This window comes from Erythrolamprus reginae (assembly GCF_031021105.1).
Source record: "Erythrolamprus reginae isolate rEryReg1 chromosome 13 unlocalized genomic scaffold, rEryReg1.hap1 SUPER_13_unloc_1, whole genome shotgun sequence".
In the NCBI taxonomy this organism is placed as follows: Eukaryota; Metazoa; Chordata; class Lepidosauria; order Squamata; family Dipsadidae; genus Erythrolamprus; species Erythrolamprus reginae.
Window position 1 is genome coordinate 51,991 of NW_027248436.1, and position 23,487 is coordinate 75,477.

General features: G+C 46.1%; 1 protein-coding gene across 1 annotated transcript; it reads left to right on the forward strand.

Annotated features, from left to right (window-relative positions):
* Positions 1-1,822: 1,822 nt before the first annotated feature.
* Positions 1,823-14,166, forward strand: LOC139155131 (vomeronasal type-2 receptor 26-like). The gene is made up of 3 exons (XM_070730215.1): positions 1,823-2,059; positions 11,714-11,834; positions 12,741-14,166. The coding sequence occupies exons 1-3, from the start codon at positions 1,823-1,825 to the stop codon at positions 13,649-13,651; spliced, it is 1,269 nt and encodes a 422-aa protein (XP_070586316.1). The 3' UTR covers positions 13,652-14,166.
* Positions 14,167-23,487: the final 9,321 nt, after the last annotated feature.

A 23,487-nucleotide genomic window follows, 5' to 3' on the forward strand; every position in this document is an offset into this window, starting at 1 on the left:
TTGTAATTTGTAAAACTATATAACCTGTTCTTTAGCTTCTGTACAAGTGTCTCTTCCCTTATGAAGAGTACCCGCTTTGCAAACCGTTTTTGGTATACCCAGAGAGAATAAACATTTCTGTTCTCTTTGTCCAAACGTCTCGTGTGAACTTTTTCATAAAATTTCAGCGCACATTCAAACAAACATGTTCAAAAGTCGTTGTGAGTATGGGCCTAAAAAATACCAGATGGGTCTTTGCCAGCTTTTGTTGTCCAACTCACTGCCTTAGGAGGCCAGTTAGTTAAAGGCCAGAGTGCAGACTGCCCCCTATAGGCAGTGAAGATGGATAGCTAAAGCATGGAAAGGCCCAGGGGAGGAAGGTCCCTGAGTGCTGACTGTGGAATTCTGGGAGTTGAAGTTCACTCATCTTCAGGTTGCTAAGCTAGCCAGTTTTTTCCTAACTTATCCCTGGGTTTGTCTGTGTGTCTGTGTGTGCGTGTGAGAAAGAGAGACACAGAGAAAAGTTTATTTTAACTCTTCAAAGTTAAAAGTTTTTTTTTAATTCTGAAAAGTTCTGGTAACTAGTTTTTCACTAAAGTTGCATCAGCCCTTTTGTGTGGTGCCTTTGAGCTTTAACTTTCAAAAGAAAGTTAAATACATGTTGGCTTTCACTCAACAGGCAGCTGTTTCAGCCCTGTGAGATGCTCTGGCATTAACTGCCCCTTGGGATTTGTCTTCATGCCAACAAATCACAGATGTCTTTGTTTCTTCAGCCACAGTTGCCATGTATTCCCTCTGGGGTCTATTTCAAGCATGGAGGTCTCAAACCTCTCAGTTCTAGATGACCAATTTAATTCCATCTCTGCTCCTGCCATTATGTGCCATATGGGGATTATTTCCCTTTCATTTCTCTCCAGAAAATCCCCCAAATTTGAATTATCCAGGGATCTCTCCTGAGAGGGAGAATTATGATTAAAGTTTCAGCTCTGTCTTTGGCTGAATCCTCCAGGGGAGACTTTGAGCACAGAAATATGGAGTTTAGGGACAGGCAGAGTCTGTGCTCTTGCATGTACGATCATATTCCACCTTCTGAGAATCCTCTGAATTCTTCCAATTCTTCTTTAGGAACAGGAAGGAGATTGACTGAGTCACCCATTGAATTATGGACCTTCTGCTTCTGCTTCTGTTGCTGCTTTTGTCCCATCCAGTCTCTGGGAAGCTGAGAAGGAAATGGCCACTGAGTTTGGAGCATCAGGGTGGAAATAAACCACAAAGTTTTTACAGCCCAGGAGACCATCTCATTGGTATAGTCTTCACTGGATTTGAACCACTGCATACAAAGTTGCTTTTCAACGTGGCTCCTTCTCTTCAGTTTGTTTTCCATGACCCGTAAGTTGCGCTCCCTCCATTTTAACACCCTCCTTCTTTTCTGTCCCCCCCCCCATTTCTTCCTATATTGGGGAATATGTCTAATTTGCTGAATGATTTTGATTTCCACAGCTTCTCTCTTGTCTGATTTTATGAAAGAGACGCAAATCCAAAAAGTGATCTGAGACAAACCTGAAAGGGCTGCAGATTATTTTCCCTCTCTGTTCAATCTTTAATTTATCACCTTAATAATGAATTTTATTTGAAGTAGTGGTGGAATCAGTTGTAGTTGTGATACCTCTGCCGATTTCCATATTTGTGTAACTGATCATTGATTTTGGTTCAATGCTGGCTTAAGGCTCAGTAGGCTTGTGGAGGATTATGTATTAAAAGAAATATTTGTTCTTGCTCCCCTTACAATAGCAATGTTGATAGTTTTTTCTATGGCTTGCTATTAATTTTCAACATTCAACTGATGAACAAGAATTCCCAGCTCCTGCACAACCTCACACTTGGCTACAACCTCCATGACAACTATCTGAGCACTTTCCACACTTCAGATGCTTTGCTGGACATTCTCTCCACTGGAGAAGCCAGTGTCCCCAACTACGGCTGTGGAAGGAAGGAGAACCTTCTGGCTCTTCTTGATACAGCTGCAAGGGAAATCTCCATCCAGATGTCAACATTAGGAGGCACGTACAAAGTCCCACAGGTTTGTGTGTGTTTTTCTCCATTTAGTAAAGTGAATGGTGGGTGAGCAATAGATGCAATCATGTCTTCGTCATGGAATTCAAGAGCTGCTTTTTTCCATATAAGCAAAAATCTCAATAATTTATCTCATTATGTTCATGTTGACATTAATCATGAAAGGCCTGAAATGCAAGCAATACATTCCATGGAGAAGACATTCTACCAACTATTTAACTGATCAAAAAATATCCCTAGTTGTTGGGGCCTCTATTGGCATCTTCATTTTAGAAGACAAGACCTTCCCTATCCATTTGGATTGAAGTTGGCAATAGTAGCATTTTATACATTTAAAATGTGGAATAAAAAGGACTCCAGATATTGTTTATTTATTAGATTTCTATGCTGCCCTTCTCCTTGAACTCAAGGCAGCTCCCAGCAAATTCTCCTAAAACTTATGCAATGATCCTCTTAGTTAAACTTGAGAAAAATGCATTCCTTGCAGAAGAACCAGAAGGCTTTAAGTAGAGTTAAAAGCTATATGGATTTTATAAGAAATAATGCATAATCATATATTGGCTCAAATTGGTCTTGATATATCTAATCTATATCAGTGAGATAAAACAAGACCTTCTGGCTTTCTAGATGTTACTGCAGAATTTGATTCAATAAACAGAGAAATATGATGGAGAAAATGGATTTTCCTCAAAATGGAGCTCAGCCTGTTGGCCCTGATCCAAGCTCTTGTTTGAGAGGGAGGTTTGGGCTCAATGGAGCCACGAGAAGAAGGAACTACTACCAAGAAGGGGGGGGGGAGATGTATTATTTATTTATTTATTTATTCAATTTTTATGCCACCCTTCTTGTTAGACTCAGGGCGGCTTACAACATGTTAGCAATAGCACTTTATTAACAGAGCAAGGCTATTGCCCCCACAATCCAGGTCCTCATTTTACCCACCTCAGAAGGATGGAAGGCTGAGTCAACCTTGAGCCGGTGATGAGATTTGAACCGCTGACCTTCAGATCTAGTCACCTTCAATGGCCTGCAGTACAGCACTCTACCTGCTGCACCACCCCGGCCCTTATATTTGTAAGCTTACTCAGTATAAATATGAATGACTTACTAGGAATAATGCAGGATAAAAAAACAGATCATGAATAAATAAATGATATTTCATTTTTTGACAAAAATTACTAAATTAGTGGACCAGCAATGTACATGGTATACAGCACTTGGATTTCAGAAAGACTTTGACAAACTAACCCACAACCTATTTCTTGGTAAGCTCAAAATATATGTGATGGAGTCAGCCTGTGGTCCTCAATGGTGGAACTACATCTGCATGGAGGGAAACCAGCAGTGAGGGAGCCCCAAGTTTCCATTTTAGGCCCAGGACTCAATGTTTTCATGAATGATTTGGATGAGGGGAGAAATGGGGAAATCATCAAATGTGAAGACAACACAAAAGTGGCAGGAACAGCCAACACCCGAGAAGATAGGCTAAAGACCCTGATGGAACTAGATAGACTTGAATCCTCAGCCTATCAAACAAAATGTAATTTAATGTAGAGAAATGTGAAGTTTTATACTTAGGCTAGAAAAACCAAATGCAAACTTTCAGATTAGGTGAAATCTGCCTCAAAGACAGTAACTGTGAGAGGGATCTTGGAGTCTTAGTGCACAATCACTTAAAAATGGACCAGCAATGTTTGGCACCAGCCAAAAAAGCCAAAAATGTTGCCACTAAAACATGGATAAAATCGAGATCATGTGAAGTATTAGTGCTGCTTTATAATGCTTTGGCAAGACCTTACTTGGAATACTGCATCCAATTTTGATGACCATATTATAAAAAGATGTAGAGACTAAGATGATTAAGGGTCTGGAGACTAAAACATATGAAGAACAGTTGTAGGAATTGGGTGTGTCTATTTTAATGAAAAGGACTGGGATTGACTGAGAGGAAAATGTAAAGATGGTTTATTTTGTGTAAAGGAAGGAACCAAAGTGCAGCCATATTGTGATATCAAGTTGTATTTTATACTCAAATGACATTTCCTCTGTACCATTATATAACCATGCGTGCGAAGCAGTATTATGAACACGTATAACAGACTCAGACTAAACACCAACAAGACGGAGTGGCTGTGGGTTCTGTCCAGGAGTGGGCTACCATTCCTGGCCGTACCGGAATGGGGTGGGAGCAGGCCACCGCTTGCCCCCATGTGTGCACGCGCGAGAGAGCCCAATTTCCAGGGTTTTTTCTCTTCCGCACATGCACAGAGGCTCAATCTCATGCGAGAGTTATTTCCAGGGTTTTTCCCTTCTGCCCATGCACAGAAGTGGAAAAAAAACGGAAATGGGCAAACATGTAAGTGCTCGCTCGCTGCTGCCTGCCGCCGTTAGCCCCCACACCACCCTCTTGCCGTGCTCGACTGTCGCTCTTCGGGCAAATGATGGCAGTTCTGGCAGTAGTGGGAGCCAGTGCGAGAGCAAGCAAGGGGTGAACGGCGGGGGAAGGAAGTTCTTGCAGCAGGGCAGGTGTTGGTCCAGGGAAGCACTGGTGTCATGTGCACATGTGGGCATGTGCGGGCATACCCGACATCGGCACCAGTGCTAGCCTACGCGCTACATGGCCGCCACTGGAACCGTGTTCCCCACCATTGAGGCTGGGGCCCACCACTGGTTCTGCCTCCCAAGAACATGCCCATCTGTCCCTCCATTACTTGGGGGGAGGGAATTCTGACCCCCCTCAGAGAGGGTCCGCAACTTGGGTGTCCTCCTTGATCCATTAGAGAACCATCCTTCAGCTGTGGCGAGGGGGGGCGTTTACCCAGGTTTGCCTGGTGTACCATTTGCGGCCCTACCTGGAGCGGGACTCACTGCTCCCAGTCACTCATGCCCTCATCACCTTGAGGTTTGACTACTGTAACACTCTCTAGATGGGGCTACCTTTGAAGAGTGTTCGGAAACTTCAGATCGTGCAGAATGCAGCTGCGAGAGCAGTCATGGGCTTCCCTAGGTATGCCCATGTTACACCAACACTCCGCAGTCTGCATTGGTTGCCGATCAATTTCCGGTCACAATTCAAAGTGTTGGTTATGACCTTTAAAGCCCTTCATGGCATCGGACCAGATTATCTCCGGGACCGCCTTCTGCCGCATGAGTCCCAGCAACCAATTAGGTCCCACAGAGTTGGCCTTCTCCAGGTCCCATCAGCCGGACAATGTCACTTGGCAGGGCCTAGCGAAGGAGCCTTCTCTGTGGGGGGCCTTCCACCATTCTTGTAGCCCGTCTTTGGACCCGTTCAATTTTGTCAATATCTTTTTGTAGGTGAGGTCTCCAGAACTGAACACAGTACTGTATTCCAAATGTGGTCTCACCAGCGCTCTATATAAGGAGATCACAATCTCCCTCTTCCTGCTTGTTATACCTCTAGCTATGCAGCCAAGCATCCTACTTGCTTTTCCTACCGCCCGACCACACTGCTCACCCATTTTGAGACTGTCAGAAATCACTACCCCTAAATCCTTCTCTTCTGACATTTTTGCTAACACAGAACTGCCAATACAATACTCAGGTTGAGGATTCCTTTTCCCCAAGTGCATTATTTTACATTTGGAAACATTAAACTGCAGTTTCCATTGCTTTGACCATTTATCTGGTAAAGCTAAATCATTTACAATATTACAGACCCCTCCAGGAATATCAACCCTATTGCACACTTTAGAGTCATCGGCAAATAGGCAAACCTTCCCTACCAAACCTTCCCCTATGTCACTCACAAACATATTAAAAAGAATAGGACCCAGAACAGACCCTTGTGGCACACCGCTTGTAACCTGTTTCTGCTCAGAATACTCGCCATTAACAATAACTCTCCGATGTCTACGCTTCAGCCAGCTTGAAATCCACTGAACTATCCAGGGATTAAGTCCAATCTTCACTAATTTATCTATCAGCTCTTTATGTGGAACCATATCAAAGGCTTTGCTGAAGTCCAGATAGGCAATATCCACGGCACCACCTTGATCCAACACCTTTGTGACATAGTCAAAGAAATCAATAAGATTAGTCTGACATGATTTGCCTTCAGTAAAGCCATGCTGATTTGGGTCCAATAAGTTATTGTTTTTTAGGTGCTGATTTATCCTCTTTTTGCGTAGAGTCTCCATCATTTTAACTACAACTGATGTCAGGCTAACTGGCCTGTAGTTACCAGCTTCTTCTCTACTGCCCTTCTTGTGGATAGGCACAACACTGGCCATTCTCCAATCCTCAGGAACATCTCCTGTTAACAGGGATTGGTTAAACAAATCAGTCAGGGGGGTAGCAATGACAGATCTGAGTTCTTTAAGAACTCTGGGGTGGATGCCATCTGGACCCATTGCCTAAAGCACCAGAAGGCCAAACAAGAAGCAATGGATGGAAACCGAAGAAAGAGAGAAGCCACCTAAAACTAAGGAAGCTGGAAATGGCCCTTTTCCCAACTTCTGGTGGGCCCAGTAGGCTCGTGTTTCACCTCCCTAGGCTCCAAAGGCTTCCCTGAAAGACAAGAACATCCTCTCAGACTCTCTGTGCAAGCCCAAAATCAGCTGGTTAGCACACACATGCATGTTGCAGCTATCTAGGGCAGCAGCTCCCTTGCCAGCAGATATGGGCCCACGTGCCACCTATGCTTCACCATCACTGGAATTGCATATTAAGCTGGACTTATGCAATTGGATGTATAAAATAAACACACCTATATTTATGCTCTGGACTATAAAGACTGAATGCACATAAATCCCTGAAAAATATGTGGTAGCCCTGGGAAAAAGAAAGGCAGTGAAATCACTCTATGTGTAAAATAATATAAAATATTAACACATGATAAATAATGGAACAATTAAAAATAACAGCACAGAGTTTTTCTCTTTCTCTCTCCTCCTTTTTCTTTCTTTCTCTTTCTCATCTATCTCTTCCTTTCTTCCTCCTCCCTCCCTCCCGCCATTCTTTCTTTCCCTCCCTCCCACCCACCCAACAAAACAACCTCCTTCCTTCCTTCTTTCCTCCCTCCCTCCCTGTTTTCTTTCTTTCCTTCTCTTTTTCTTTATTTCTTTCCCTTTCTCTCTTTCTTTCTTTCCCTCTCACCCAGCCACCCAACCTTCCTTCCTTCTTACCTTCCTCCCTTTCTCCCTTCTTCTCTTGGTTTACTGTTTCTTTCTTCACAACCTTCCTCCTCACTCCTCCCTCCCTTCCTCCCTCCCTCCCTCCCTCTCTCCCTCCCTTCCTTCCTCCCTCTCTCCCTCCCTTCCTTCCTCCCTTCCTTCCTCCCTTCCTCCATCCCTCATATCAAAACAGAAGTGCCTTTGGCTGGCCATCCCCATCTTAGAATCTGCAATGCTCTTCTAAAGTCCTCCACATGCAAGAGCTTTGTCTCCTGCATCCATCACCTAGGAATGCACTCTGGACGTCTCTGGGCAGATGGTCCCACTTCTTCCTCCAGCGGTTCCTTACCTGAAACAGCCCCGATTCAATATCCTTGATGCAAATGAAGCCGTGCCTATGCACACAGAGGCATGGAAAGGCCGAGATCGCTGGTCCACAATAAACACATTATGGCAAAAGCAGTCCAAGAGACAGAGCCTTCACTTCCACTCACAAACACGCACTCTCCCCCCCCCAGGCTACTTTCTCTCCATCCCGTTTTTCTCTCTGCAAAAGTGGCTCATTCTCTGAACGATATTGACAAACTGGAAGCATTGGGGGACACAGGGGGGGGGGGGAGAGCTACAAAAATGGCAGACATGCAGCTCAACTTATGCTACCATTGTGCTGTCCTTTTCCATACTGGTAGCAAACCAATACTGCTTCCCACAAAAAAGAGGAGGACCATTTGGGTCCATCTTATATGCTGAATGTAGCCCTACCCACCGGCCCCCACCCTTTGGCCTCTGCCTCCCAGCAATTTGCCTCCTTACAGCAAACGGTAAACAGCCAGTTTTAGTTGCAGCTTCATCACAGCCTGATTAACATCAGCTGTTGTCAGCTGTTTCAGGCTTAGAGATTGCCAGTGCTGCCCCCACATGCTCCATTTTCCACCCATTCTGATACTTACCACCTAGAAAAAGGAGCGTGCAGAGGTGGCAATAGCCTATGGCACTCCTTGCAGCTTGAAATAGCTGATGAGGCTGATCCAACTGACAATTATCTGCTTGTGCTAATCAGGTTGTGCTGAAGCTGCAAAGGGCTGCTTGCTCTTTGCTGCAAGGAGGCAAATTTCTGGGAGGCAGAGACAGATTTCTTCCCCTTGTTTTCCTTCCACAAAAAGGTGATGTATTTGTCCTCCTGTGAAGTTGACGTAGATTTTTGCAAATTCTCGTCCAAGCTTGGTGCCTGCAAGGGGACCTTTTCTTTGAGTTGGGGTCTCCCCAAGCCAGAACGTCCACTTCCTGAGATTCTTATGGCTGCCTTTGCCTTCTTTCCAAGAACATCTCCCTGCTGACTCATCTTCTATTTCTAATTAACTACGATTTTAAGGTCATTTTCACAAACGTGCATATCAAATTTGGTATCCGTCATCTTTCTTCCAGTCCATCATTAATGTTCTTATATGAGACCCTATTGTCAGTCAAGTCCTAGTTGATTAAAAAACCAGATGTTTTTCTACTGCTTTTTGATCGTGCACCCTTCTCTCTGTGGAAATCATAAATATTTTTCCTGCACACTTGATATTCCGCTCATTAAATTTTATTTTATTCAAAAAGGTAAAAAACAAGCTTCAAAAACTGGAACTTCTACAAAGATAAAACAAAAGTAGATGAAACATTTTTTAAAAAATGTACAATTAAAAGCAGACAAAACCACATACAAATATATTGTCCCCCAATTGAATACTAGAATGGAGGTCCTCAAACGTTGGGGGCCGAGATTGACAGTCCCTCAGATGGTTGGGATGGTCATGTGACTGGGTGGGCGTGGCCAATTTAGCAGTCCAATTTCCCCCCCTTTCTCCTTTCTAAGCTATACTTGCTCACTCCAAGGAATCTATTAACTTAATAAGACCCCACACACACAAAGGGAAAAAGAGCACAAACTTCCTTGCCACTTGCCTAACTTCATTACAACAGCAGCTTCAGGCTCCTCAAAAGAGGCCATTAAACAAAGAATGAAAGAAACAGGATTTCCTTCAAAATAACTCCTGATCACAGAGCACAGAAGTCCTGAGAGACTGAGAGAAGCTGTCAATCAAGGCCCCTCCCTTCTCCTCTCTAGGGGCCCACATGGGTCCTTCCCCTTCGGTTCCAGCCAAAGGCTTTTGGCTGTGCAGAGCTGTGAGTGGCTGCCAGCAGGGGAGGGGGCCAGGGGAGGGAGGGGAGACCAGCCTCCTTCTTTTAGTTATTTGGGATTTTAAGCCGGAAGGAGAATTCAAACTGATTTGCTTCTTGCAACACTTGTGCATATGTATCCACACACATGAAAGCTACCAAAATTGTTCAGCAACCAATTGAGTGGATATGTTATATATGGCAAGAACCAAAGCAGTGGGTGAATTCTCCTTCAGGGATTATACTGCGGTTGCACTTGTATTAGAGTTAGCCAACTTCAGCTGATTTTGAATAAGCTTGGAGACATGGAAACATGTCCTTCACCCACCCACCCACTTTTAAAGGGCTACTTTTCAAAGAAGCCCCTCCCCATCTCACCCACTGGCAGCAGCTGTGTCATCAGAAGGGCAGCTCAAGCAATGACAGAAACACCACTGGAGTAGATGCTCGCGGGAAGATAAGGCCAATGGTGAGGGGAGGGGGAAGGGGAGGGGCTTAATTTCACCACTCCATGCAGCTGATACTTTGCATTGGTGGGCCGTATCTAGCCCATGGGCCATAGTTTGAGGATCTCTGTATTAGAACATAGAATAACAGAGTTGGAAGGGACCTTACAGGTCTTCTAGTCCAATCCCCTGCCTAGGCAGCAAACCCTACACCATTTCGGATAAATGGTTATCCAACATCTTTAGAACTTCCAGTGTGGTCCCTGTGCATAAGACACACCAAGATTTCAAAGAGGTAAATAAGAAAAAAAGGTTTTGCCTTCCCTCAGCCCCCAGGATCATTTTGCAGACTTCCCAAACCATCTACTCACCTGTTTTCACAGGGATCTGGCCTTAGGGAGGCCAAAAATGGCTGTGTTCAGTGTAGAAGATGGATCAACGTTTCCACCCACTTTTTTGGGGGGGGGGAGAAGTGTGTCTTATACTCTAAAAATATGGTATTTAGTAAGTGTAATGGTATCTGGGAATGACTTTAGGGATGGGGAGAAGAGACGCTGCCTAGGGAAGGATCAGATCAGAGGGGAGAATCCTGCAGCTGCATAATGGGAGAGAAGGAAACTCAGAAAGGATCTTCACTAACTTTTCAGGCTGAGAAAAATGTTGGTGGGATATTTGTTCTTTCAGATTTGCAACATTTGGTTAATATCACATTGCCATCAAGTAGAATTAGCACATCTGGAGGTGTTTTGCATCAGGATGACCAGGGAGAAGATTAGCCTGACACCTTTCTTCTTGATAAACCCCCAAGCTTTCTGGGAATCTATCTGTGGTTTCTAAAGAGTTTATGAATCATCTTTTTTTCTCTCTGTGTTCATTTTATTTCTCATCTGCTCTAGAATGTTCCTTATAATTGACCAATTGTGTCAATTATATTCCTCTTCGTTTTGTCTGTATATGATTGACAAATTTTCTCAAACTTTTTCATTCACTTTTGAAGAAAATGGCAGTATTATTTAACCATATTTGGAGATTAGATAATTGTAGAAGAAAGACTGAATGTGGGATAAGAAACAATGCTTTCTGTATTTCAAATTCCTGGATGTTCCCATTTTAGTTTCATCCCTTTTTTGAGAAGAATGAATATTGGAATATTACAAACTTTAAACTGTACTTGGACCAAAATGGAGAGATAAAAGCAGATATGGGCATTGCCTACTACTTGGTTCTCCCCAAGGAGGATCCCACGAGAGAAGATCTGGCATATTTTATAAGACAGAGACTTTCTATCAACCAATATGCTCTTTCACGGCTAAAGTTGCTCAATAAGGTGGGAGAAATTTTGCTGTCTTTTTTTCGTTTTCCAAAGCCTGAAGTTCCATTTCAAGTGGGGAAAGCCTGGAGTCTCCAGGGTGGTTGGCCTTCCATGCCAGTTGGTGTCATCTAATGGATGTTCTTCAAGAGACAGTACCAAAAGTGGAGCAGCTTTGCCATGTTTTATGGAAATATTTCAAGATCTTACTGGTCACAGTTTACTTTCTTCATCATAGTTTTATTCCACATTAAAAACCTGAATGAAATAAATGTTTCCTAAACCTTTTACAGTAAACTTTATTCTCAGTTTTAATATGAAGATATCATAATACCTAAGTCTTTTTTCTGCAATTCCATCCCTCCAGACTTTATTAAATAGAAAAGTACTTTATTGCAATGTTAAATTCCAAAAGCAAAAGGGTGGAATTAAATGAAGAATCTGCCGGTTGTTTTATCTCCTGCATCTGTTTAGAAGAAGTCAGAGATTTCATATTAACCTCAATGAAGACCAGAGGCTAATTGTCTCCTGCCATTTTTACCTACATTTTCTATAGATGGAGAGTCCTAACGTATTTCCTAACACATTCTCTTTTTTCTGCTTAGTCTCTGCCTGAGTCCCAATGTGTGGAAAGTTGTCATCCTGGATTTGTCAAGAGGGCTCGAGAAGGAGAGCCAGTTTGTTGCTATGACTGCGTTCCTTGTCCGGAGGGGACCTTCTCCACTCAGGAAGGTGGGTGACACTGAGGAAAATGGGAGGCTTGGTGGAACTGGATCCATCCAGAACATTTTCATGAAAGTGCAAGTTAAAAGGCAGATTGAAGCAAACCTGTTTTTTTTAACCTGCACAATTTCTTATCTAAAAGGAAGTAAATCAAAAAGACTTTGAAGGAGGGCTGGGGAGAGACGGGAGGAGGGGGTGACAGACTAAGCAAGCTTTACTAACAGCAGAGGAAATATCTCTTTTGCTTTTTAGTTTGGAGAAGTGCTGCTAAGTTTACCTTTCTAGGAACATCTGAGATCTTTGAAACTTGATTAATTATTTCAGGTCCACCTTCGGAAAGACCTTGCAATTCACTGTATATTGGCCTCCCCTTGAGGATCACTGAGAAGGTCCATCATGTGGTGCTGTGGATAGTAATGGGAGGAACGCATTACACAAATACTCTGCCAGTCCTATAGATCAATTGAAAAATCAATATAGAGCAGTAAGGAAGCTTAAAGGTCTTCTAGTTCAGTCCAATATTGAAGAACACAAAACCTCTGGAGGACAGCTGTTCCCCTGATTAATTGTTCTCACTGTTAGGAGATTTCTCCTTAATTCCATATTGCTTCCAGGTATTACAGGATATTGTAGGCATCCTACACGTCACATAGATTAACTACCATGGGGCAGGACTCAGGATATTTGCCTAAAAAGATATTAGGATTCATTATTAACCTTTATTAATGTAAGTTCCTATGAAACTTCTACACATTACACAGAAATAATTAACATTCTATCACTCCCCTCAACTTCGTATACCTAGCTACATTTTTAAAATATCCCCCTTAGCTCTTTTGAATGTAATTGTTTAAAAATACTTCTGGTATTTCTTGTAAACAAAATATTAAGGAAATATTGCCTTTTATTTTTCAGATACTGAAAAATGCACCAAGTGTCCAGATGATAAATATCCAAATGAGGACAGAGTCCAATGTATCCCCAAAGTTATCACCTTCTTGTCTTATGAAGAACTTTTGAGCATCATCCTGGTCTCTTTTGCCCTACTCTTCTTCGTAACCACTGGCCTCATATTATTCATCTTCATTAAGTACCTAGAAACCCCCATTGTCAAAGCCAACAACCGGGACCTCTCCTACATCCTCCTGGTCTCCCTCCTGCTTTGCTTCTTGTCTTCTTCTCTCTTCATTGGTCAACCAAGGAAAGCCACCTGCCTTCTCCGACAGACAGTGTTCAGCATCATCTTCTCAGTTGCTGTTTCTTCTCTCTTGGCCAAAACCATCACAGTGGTGCTGGCTTTTCTGGCCACAAAACCAGGAAACCAAATGAAGAGATGGTTGGGGAAGAGCTTGGCCAACTCCATCATCCTTTCTTCTTCTGCTGTCCAAATTGTCATCTGCTCCATCTGGTTGGGAGTTTCTCCCCCCTTCCCTGACTCTGACCTCCACTCCCAGCATGGAGAGATCATCCTGCAATGCAATGAAGGGGCTGTTGTCATGTTCTACGTCACCCTCAGCTACATGGGCTTCCTGGCTGCCATCTGCTTCACGGTGGCTTTCCTGGCCAGGAATCTGCCTGGGGCCTTCAACGAAGCCAAGCTGATCACCTTCAGCATGCTGGTCTTCTGCAGTGTCTGGGTGACTTTTGTGCCCACCTACCTGAGCACCAAAGGGAAATACATGGTGTCTGTTCAGGTCTTCTCCATACTGGCCTCCAGTGCTGGTCTGCTAGGCTGCATCTTCATCCCCAAGTGCTACATTATCCTTCTGAGGCCAGACCTGAACACAAAGGAGCATCTCACAGCCAGAACAAATGTAAAAACATGACATATAACACCATTGTGACAGTGGAAAAATTGCTATCGTGATGTTCATTTGATTTCCATTTAGATAGTATGCAGAAGTCAAAGAAAACCCAAATCCATATGTTTCAAAATGGGAAGTTATTGAATGATGAGTATTCTTGCAGCCCCATCCTCTTTCAATAAATCTTGCTAAAGAGATCCGTGTAAACTTCAGAGGAATTCAGCTTTTCAGCAACACCTACTCAATGTGAAAGCTTATAGAAAATAATGTGGGCACTTCTTCTTCTTGACAGCAGCTAAAAGTGTTTCTGAAAGAGAATGAGTAGGAAAAGAGGTCAGGACGAAACTGTTGGGACCAAGTACCAGCCTGGTTGCCTGATCCTCTCCGTGAAAATGCCAGAATGATGTGAAATGCCATATTTGATGGGTTCTCAGCTTGGAAGGGAAATCTTCATCCTATATAATTCTGTCTTTCTTTGGGATTTGAGTTTGAGATTATTATTTTTTGTTTCTGTACTTTGCACCAAAAAAAAAAAATTGTAATGAAATTTCCACTGTTTTTTTCCTTTCAAGCAGAAAAATAAAATCACAGTTTTCAGGCCCTTTAATTTTCCACTCTACAATTTCTGCCTAAAGCATTTTCTCTGCTCCTCTTCCAAGCTCTTCTTGTCTGTGAAGGGCTGGAGAAGATGTTCAGAGAAAAGGACCTGGAGACTCTTCCCAGGAGGAGTTGAAGGGATCCTGTCTAAAGGCAGGAAGAAGAGGATTAGACATCAAGTGGACTTTGGCCAAACTGGAAAACAGACTGGAAAACACACAAACCTGTAAATATCTACCACACTTTACATCCACAAAGTAACATCGACAAGTTTTACCTGCCAAGAAAAATAGGAGGCTGGGGTGACAATTTGCTTTGCATTTCCCACACTCTCCTTCCTGGGTTGCCCCCAAGCTCAGGCTGGGTAGCTAGGTGAACAGGTGCCAATCAACAGTTGAGAAAAGAGGGGGGAGGAAAAGGCCCCCTGCAACTCCTGCCAGTGCTGGTCTCCCTGCCGCTTTCCAAGGAGGAGAAGTGGAGCGGGAGATTTAAAAACATCGGAAAGCCAAGGGAGAGTCACAAGCTTATTATTGCCGCACGATGCCTTTTCATCTCAGCTGCGGTTGGAGTGAGGACTTCGCAAGAGGAAAAAGATGGCAGCCCAGACCTCTTTGTGTGGCTCTCTTTTTTCCCTTGCTGCTGCATGCTCCTCTCTTTTTTCTTCTTTCCTCCTTCCTGGCCTCAGACTGATTAGCCTCCAAAGGAAACTGAGCATGCCTGTCTGCCTTTTGCCTGTTCTGCTTTTCTGGATCTCCAGCCTGATGGAAAGGCTCCAAAGGGGAAGGGGCAAAGACTTCCCGGCTTCATTGACCCCTGTTCTAGCAGTGGGGATGCTGGGGTGGGCTGCTGCCTGGATGGAGGTAACGCAGTGGAGTAGCGAAAATAGAGCTCCACCCCAGAGTACCTAATTTGCACTGAAAGTTGAAAGAAAATGCAGGGCATCCTGCATAAGCCACCCTACAGTGTAGTAGTAAAAATTTTGGTAGCCCTTCAGAGGCCGGGAGGAACCGCTGTGCAGCATCCCAAGAAAGGGGGTCCCTGCAGATGGGAGGCTATGGGATGGAGGGTCCCCTGAGCCCCATGATGGAATCCCGTCTTTAGGGGGTTTTCCCAGCATTGGCCAAGCAAAGTCCTTTCCTTGTTTCCATTGTAACATTGTTATTATTGTTGTTATGAGCCGCCCCAAGTCTTCGGAGAGTTGTTGTTGTTGTTGTTGTTGTTATTATTATTATCATTATTATTATTATTAAACAATCCAGGCTGTCCCTGCAGGATCTCAGAGTAAAAGAATCTCATGGAACCAGAAAGGGATCCCTCCTGAGAGGGAGGAGGAGGGGCCAAGGTTCTCCTCCTCCCCACTGAAGATCAGGGCTGCCTGGAGCCCTTCCCATCCAATGGGCTTCAGGGTGGGGGGGAGAGAAAGGCTGGCTCCAACTCCAGCCTCCAAGAAATCTCCTGGATCATAAAACCCATCACTCCCTGTTCAGGCCAGCCTCCTCCCCGGAAGAATCCACAAATGGGGGGGAAGGAGCAGTCAGGCTCTTTTAGGGCCTTCGGGACTCCACCGCCAAGAGTCTCTGCCAAAGGGGGGGGACCCAGAAAGGCCCCTTGTTGACCCCCCTGCCGCCCCCCCCGTAAAAAGCCCCCAGCAGTACCTGCACGCCAAGTATCCCCAGCACTTCAGCGAAGGGAAAAGTAATTGCCTGTCTCCCCCAGCTGGCCGCTCCCTGTGTATTCGCTCCCATCTCCTCAGGACTGACAGAAGCTTCCGAGCCTCCTGCGCAGAACGGCAGTTTCAGAGGACCAACGGAACAAACGCGAGAGAATGTTTCCCCACAGTAGCTCCTGGATGGGAGGGGCAGTAATTGCACGTGGGAGGAGCTTTTGCAAGAAAGGCAGGAAGCCGGAACTCCTTTCCCCTCTAGGACTTCACAACTCTCTGGCCTTAACCCTTGCGCTGCGGCTCCATCAGACATAGATTATGCAGACTCTGTCCGTGAACTCCCCGGTGTCCATTGGCGTTGGGCCTTTCTCGTGAGCCGAAATGAACCCCTTGGTGACCCGTCAGATCTCAGCCCCGCTTGGATTGCAGTGCCAAAGAGGCAAAGGCGTGTCTCTCTCTTGCCTCCGGCTCGCAAGGGGGGCTGCCTTCAGGTGAAGCCACAAAGGACTCTACCCAGAAACCGATAACGGTCGAGCATGGAGAATTCCCATTGATGCTGTCCCTCGTTCTGGCCCCTCCCACCTCCAACGGCTTCTCCGCGACTCCCCCCCCCATGTAGAACCTCGGATTCTTCGTCTGAGGCTGGAAGCATTTGGCTGCACACGCACACGCACACACGGACACACTTACAAACACACGTTTCATTTCTGCCCTTCTATCTTCTTTCCTTTCTCTTTCTTTTTCTTTTCCCTTTCTTTTCTTGTCCTCTTTTTTCCACCCTTTTTCTCCCCCCGCCCTTTTCTCACTTCTCGTTTCTTTACTGCCTTTATTTTCTATTTTATGTTTTGATAATAAAAATAGTAAAAAAGAGCCTTTTTTAAAAAGGAGCGCTTCTTGTTCCACAGCTGGAATATGTAAATTTCCCTGGGGAACATCTGTGAAATGATATGAAATGTGTGTGTGTGTGTGCGTGTGTTTGTGGTCTGGCGGGGTTCCTTCCTGGGGCTCCCGAAGAGCCTCCAAACATTCCTGGCACCGTGTGAAAGAAGCCCCAAAGGAAATAAATTCCTGCGCTGGCTGCGATTGTGGCTCGGGGGAGATAGGAACCCCCACTGAAGTAGACCCAAGACACAGGGTGAGTTGAGAACGGTACGTTTATTCAGCTCAGCAAGTAAAAGTGACTTTCAGCTGTACCGTCTGGCTTTGCCTGGGAGAAACCGCTTCTTTTATACATTTGCGGTTCCCGCCAAAGCAAGAGCCAGCCGCGCCTGAGCCAATCAGGAGCGACTTCCTTATTTGGCTCAGGCAGCGTTAGAAAAGAGGAACAAACCATTACAACGATACAAGGTAGCCATTCCAGGATACAACACCCCTCCCTCCTTAGTTGGAGACATCCATCACGAAAGCCACGTGACAAAATCGTCCAATCTGTTGGGTCTTCGCGAGGCTCGCTCCGACCTGCGCAGTCCAGTTGATTCCTCGCTACAGACGGTGGAGGACGGCTCGCTGTTGCTGCCCCGGCGCAGCTGAGGCCTGATTGGGGCCTCGGCCTGTTGACTCGGCCTGGGAGGCCCAACGATGGCTTCGGAGGAGGAAGATGGCTCGGCATCGCTGGACGACTCTCCCCGACCCGATAAGTCCATTTGAATGTCCATTAAATCGGGTTGCGTGTTAAAGTCTGTAGAAATGGGAGAGTCTGTGTCAGCGGGTTGCTGCAAGGGGTTTTCTGTGCGTTTCCGAATGTGGTCAATGTGTCGTTTCCACAATCGACCATCCTCTAGTTTAACCATATATGTCTTTGGAGCATTTTGTTTAACAATAATTCCCTTCATCCAGTTTACACCTCCATCAAAAAATTTTACAAATACATTTTGTCCCAAATACATTTCCCTTTCAGGGTTTACATACATATGATTATTAGTACAAAACCTTGGGTGTAACCTATCCAGTGGGGACCTTAATTTCCTCCCCATTAGTAACTCTGCAGGGCTTACGTGCGCGTGAGAATTTGGGGTGATGTGCTGGGTTAGCAAGAACTGGTCCAAATTCTGTTGTACATCTCCAGGGCCTGACCTGCGCAATGCTTCTTTAGCCACACGAACATAACGTTCTGCCAAACCATTAGCCCAGGGCGAGTAAGGCGAGATGAGTGCGTGTCTGACTCCCAGACTGTCCAGGAACAATTCAAACTGTCTGGCCATTAATTGTGGCCCATTGTCAGGCACTAGGAGATCAGGGCAACCATGGGTAGCAAACAGTCTGCGTAGCACCTTGATGGTGGCACTCGTGGTTATGTTGTTCATTGCTATAATTTCCACCCATTTGGAGAATGCATCGACCACTATCAGGAAATATTGTGATCCCACTGGGCCTGCAAAATCAATATGGACTCTGGACCATGGCCCTGCAGGCTGCTCCCACTCTGCTGGAGTTGTTTTGGGGGGATTGGGCCTTGATTCTTGACATGGGTCACATTTGGCTACCCAGTCTTCAATATTAGCATCCAAACCTGGCCACCATAAATGCCCTCTAGCTAGGCCCTTCATCCTGACAATCCCAGGATGGCCCACATGTAACATTTCAAGTACCTTTACCCTTAGGCTTTTAGGAATAATCACTCTGTCCCCCCACAATAGACAACCTTTTACATATGACAATTCAAGTCTTTTGGCTTTGAAATCACACAGTTCAGGTTTTACAGAATCATTTTGCCAACCCTTGAGTACACAGTTTATCACTTGTTTTAGTATTGGGTCTTGTTGCATGTGTGCAGCCACCTCTTTTGCAGTAGTTAGTGGGTTGTCTTCGAGCTCTAACATTAACACATCAGCAGATGGGGCAGGGTCTACCACTAACTCTGGCATTGGGCATCTACTGAGACCATCTGCGTGGTTGATGGATTTACCCCCTTTATGGATGAGCTCGTACTGGTATCCGGAGAGGAAAAGGGCCCATCTGATTAACCTTGGGGACATAAATGGAGGAGTAGGCTTGTTGGGGGCTAAAAGACCTAGTAGCGGCTTGTGGTCGGTAACCAATTCAAAACCCCTTCCAAAAAGGTAATTATGAAACTTCTTCACCCCTGCCACTAAAGCTAGAGCCTCCTTATCTAGCTGGCTATAATTTCTTTCAGTACTGGTCATCGTCCTGGAAAAGAAAGCAATTGGTGCCTCTGTATTATTTGGTAACACGTGGGCCAAAACTCCTCCCACGCCGTATGGGGAAGCATCGCAAGTGAGCCTAATGGGTAGCGAAGTGCTATACTGGACTACCACACTTTTGGAAGTTAATAACTGTTTTATTTGTATAAAGGCTTCGCGTTCAGTTTTCCCCCATGTCCAAGGAGTTTCCTTCTGGAGTAAACGGTGTAGAGGCTCTGCTGCTGTTGCCTTCTGTTTTAAGAAAACGGAGTAAAAATTAAGAAGGCCTAAAAAAGCTTGTAATTCAGTTTTACTTTGTGGCTCTGGGGCTTCACTAATTGCTCTCAGTTTCTCGGTCGTGGGGTGGATACCTTCCTTATCAATTTTATAACCTAGGAATTCTACACTGTTGGTTCCCCAAACGCATTTATCAGGCTTAATTCTTAATCCCTTGTCCTGAAGTCTTTTAAGTACTTCCCTTATTCTTTTGTTGAGTTGCTCTTGGTTCTCCCCTGCAATTAAGATGTCATCAAAATAAGGAATGGCCCCTTTTATCCCTGATAACAATCGTTCCATTATGCTTTGGAATATCCCTGGGGCTATGCTCACTCCAAACTGTAATCTGGTACATTTAAAGGCACCCCTGTGGGTCACAATCGTTTGCGCGTTTCCTGTTGCTTCATTGACAGGAAGTTGCTGGTAAGCTTGTGCGAGATCAATCTTTGCAAACCTTTTCCCTTCCCCCAGAGAGTGCAGGAGTTGTTGTACCACTGGAATGGGGTAAGGGTGGTGTTGGAGGGCTTTGTTTAAGGTAGATTTGTAGTCAGCGCAAACCCTTAAGGAGCCATCTGGCTTAAGAGGGGTGACTATGGGTGTCTCCCATGGCCCCTGTTCCACAGGGACTAAAATGCCTTGGCTTATTAGCTTATCCAGCTGCAGGTCTAGTTTGGGGAGGAGTGGAAGGGGTACCCTGCGAGGTTTGAGCCGGACAGGCGGGACCTTGGGGTCAATAGAAAATGAGATAGGGGGCCCTTTATATGATCCCAAGGTGGGGCTAAACACTTCAGGGAACTCTTGCAAAAAGTTAGGCATGCTATCACAGTTAACAGTACAAATACCAGAAACTTCAATTCCCAAAGGTTCCATCCAAGCCAACCCCAGGAGAGAGTGCTTAGCCCCTGTAACAACAACCATAGGCAGGGTACATTTAACATTCTTAAATACAATAGGTACATTCACAATGCCCAAGACAGAGATTATCCCCCCTTGAAAATCTCTGATTATCAGTGAGGTTTGCAATAGCTCATCTTTAGCCAGGTTAGGCATGTACTATTTGAGCTTTTCCCATGGCATGATGGTGTATTTAGACCCAGTATCGAGTTCCATAGAACATGGCTTGTTGTTAAGCAATAGCGAAATTACAATTTTTCCCCCATTCTTTGTTGCCGTGTTATTCACGGAAAATAGAGTGTTACCTCTTGAGTAGTTGCGGTTAGCGGCTGAGTAATTCCTTCGGCCCGAAAAGCGGAAGGGTCGGTTTTCTCGGGGTTGATTTTGAGATCGTTGGTTTCGCGGCATGGAGAAGGTGTCCTCCGGTGCAGATGCTCTGCAGGCCTCGGCGATGTGGCCCCGTCGGTTGCAACGGCGGCATGTGGCGTCCCAGAAGGGGCAACGTTGTCGCTGGTGGTTTCCTCGGCAGCCGGCGCAGGGGGCGGCGGAGTGAGGCGGTCTCTGCTGTCTCTGTTGGTCTTGTAGCAGGAAGCAGTTGTCTTCGTTGCGAGCTGGTGGGCTGAGGTCGTCTGGGTCCTCGGCGCGGGAAGATGTGGAGTCGATCTTGGCGATGACTTCACGCCTTTCGTGCTCTTTCAGCTCTTTGGCAGCGGCGTCGGCGACCTCTGCGGTTTGCGCTAGCTTGATCACGGTTTGTAGAGATGGGTTGTCTTCGGCAAGGAGTTTGTTTCTGACGGAAGCGTTTTATATGCCGAAAACTAAGGCATCGGTGAGGCGAGCTTCCGGGTTGTCAAACTTGCATTGAGCTAGCACCGTACGAAGTCGCGTTGCAAACTGGTTGATTGATTCCGCCTCGCGTTGCACCATTCTGGAGAATTGGTGCCGGAAAACCATGGCTGGTTTTGTAGGCTTGAAATGGCTCGCGAGCTTGGCTTGTAGGATGTCCCAAGCGACGGTTCTTGCTGGCAGCGGGTCGGTGAGAGTCTGGGCGAGAGCGCGCATTTCTGGGCCGCAGTAATTGAGGAAGATTGCCCGTTTTCGGTCGGCGTCGGCGTCCCGAATTCCCGCTGCCTCGAGGAATATCTCGAAGTTGGCCAGGTAGTCGTCCCAGGAAGTCTTCTCGGGGTCGAAGAACTCTGGAGCCCGGCCGATCTGGATGTTGTTCATCTTGCACGCGTGTTCTCTTCGTCCGTCGTCGCCAGTGAAGTAGACCCAAGACACAGGGTGAGTTGAGAACGGTACGTTTATTCAGCTCAGCAAGTAAAAGTGACTTTCAGTTGTACCGTCTGGCTTTGCCTGGGAGAAACCGCTTCTTTTATACATTTGCGGTTCCCGCCAAAGCAAGAGCCAGCCGCGCCTGAGCCAATCAGGAGCGACTTCCTTATTTGGCTCAGGCAGTGTTAGAAAAGAGGAACAAACCATTACAACGATACAAGGTAGCCATTCCAGGATACAACACCCACCCTCCTCGCAAGATCCCCCTCCCTCCCTCCCACGGCTGCCTGTCATCTGGTGGGACCCCCTTCCTGGGGAGGCTCTTCCCAGCCCCTCCCTCCCTGCCATACCCCCCTGCAGCCTCTTGACTGGGGGGCAGAGGGGGTGTCTCGATGCAAAGGGTGGGGGAAGGGGACGGACGCCGGGGAAGCCTTTCCTCGCCTCCCTTCCTCAGACCCGCATGCTCAACTCCCTTTTGAGGCTAAAGAGTTGCCAAGGCAACAGCCCCTGTGGAGGGAGCCCCCTGGTGGTCGGCCACGGCAACTCCACTTGCGAGCTAGAGGAAAGAGTGACGCACGTTTGCCTCTTTTGTGACGCAATTCAAGCGGGACTAAGATCTGTCGGGTGGAGGGAGTGGATGACGGGTCACCAAGGGGCTCATTTCGGCTCACCAGAAAGGCCCGACGCCAACTGACACCAGGCAGTTCACGGACAGTCCGCATCATCTATGTCTGATGGAGCCGCAGCGCAAGGGTTAAGGCCAGAGAGTTGTGAAATCCTAGAGTGGAAAGGAGTTCCGGCTTCCAGCCTTCCTTGCAAACGGTCCTCCCACGTGGAATTTCTCCACTCCTCCATTCCAGGAGCTACTATGGGAAACGTTTTTTCGCACACATTCCGTTGGTCCTCTGAAGCTTCTCTCATTCCTGGGGGGGGGGCATGGGAATGAATACACGGGTGGGACAGACAATCCCTTTTCCCTGCGCTGAGTCAGTGAAGCAGGGAAGCCCTTGCCCCTCCCCCCTTGACCGCTGGCTCTTTTGGAAGAGATGGAAAGGATGCGGCCGCTCAGCCCCAGAGACAGGCTGCATGGGGGGGTGGGGGAGCGTTTGCCTGGAACTTCGGAATAGGGAGGGCGCAGAAAATCAGAGGGACCAATGGGAATTCCCCTTTCTTCAGCGTCATCGGTCTGCGGGCAGAGTCTCTCTGGACTTCAACCGAGGGAGGAGAGTTCAGGGGCAGAGAAGCGAAGGGAGGGGGGATATTTTCAGTCTTGGGGAGCGCAGCTCAAGGGGGTCATGGCAGGCCTGTAGGGGTGCTGGACTTCCTTCTGCCTTCCCCCCGCCATCCCTCCATCATGCAGTGGGGCTGCAGTGGGTGACTGAAGGAATGACAGCCCCAGAGCCAGGAGGGACTTGGGGGGGTCTCAGAGGGCTGATTGAGGAGTCCCCGGCAGTGGTGGGATTCAAAGAACTGAACAACTGCTTCTGTGCCCTAATGAGGATTAAATAAAAAGCCAATATGAAGTCTTATTTGAGGTGAATTTCTTTCTTTATAGCAGGTGGGGGGCACAGAGGGAGGCTGCATATAATTCAGGTGCCCAGATTGCTTCTATTTCTGTACATTTGACTCATAGCACAGACAGTAGACACCTTGTGATCTGTGTTAAGGTTATAGAGAAGAGCAGATTTAAGTGTATTACAATGAGGATGGTGTATATTTTATATAGTTGGTCCTGAGAACATCAACCAGGCAGGGCAACTGTGTAGTGTTGAAAAATGAATACAAGTAGTAAAGCCAATAAGAGACTCATTATCATCTGAAGCATTAAAAAAAACACCCTGTCATTCACTTAGTAATGGCCGCATGAGAAACATTCTAGCTGGCAGAACCCAACTTTCCTTCCCAAAAGAAATGGAGCTTTTGTGCAGCACAAGATCCAAAGAGTCTTTCAGAGGAATCTCAAACGGGCCTTGAACTAACACACTCGATGCTCTTTTTCACGAGCGGAAAAC

Coding starts and splice junctions, on each gene's coding strand:
- LOC139155131 (XM_070730215.1), top strand. CDS start 1,823: ATGAACAAGAATTCCCAGCTCCTGCACAACCTCACACTTGGCTACAAC. Junction 2,060..11,713: donor GCACGTACAAAGTCCCACAG/GTTTGTGTGTGT, acceptor GCTTAGTCTCTG/CCTGAGTCCCAATGTGTGGA. Junction 11,835..12,740: donor GACCTTCTCCACTCAGGAAG/GTGGGTGACACT, acceptor TTTATTTTTCAG/ATACTGAAAAATGCACCAAG.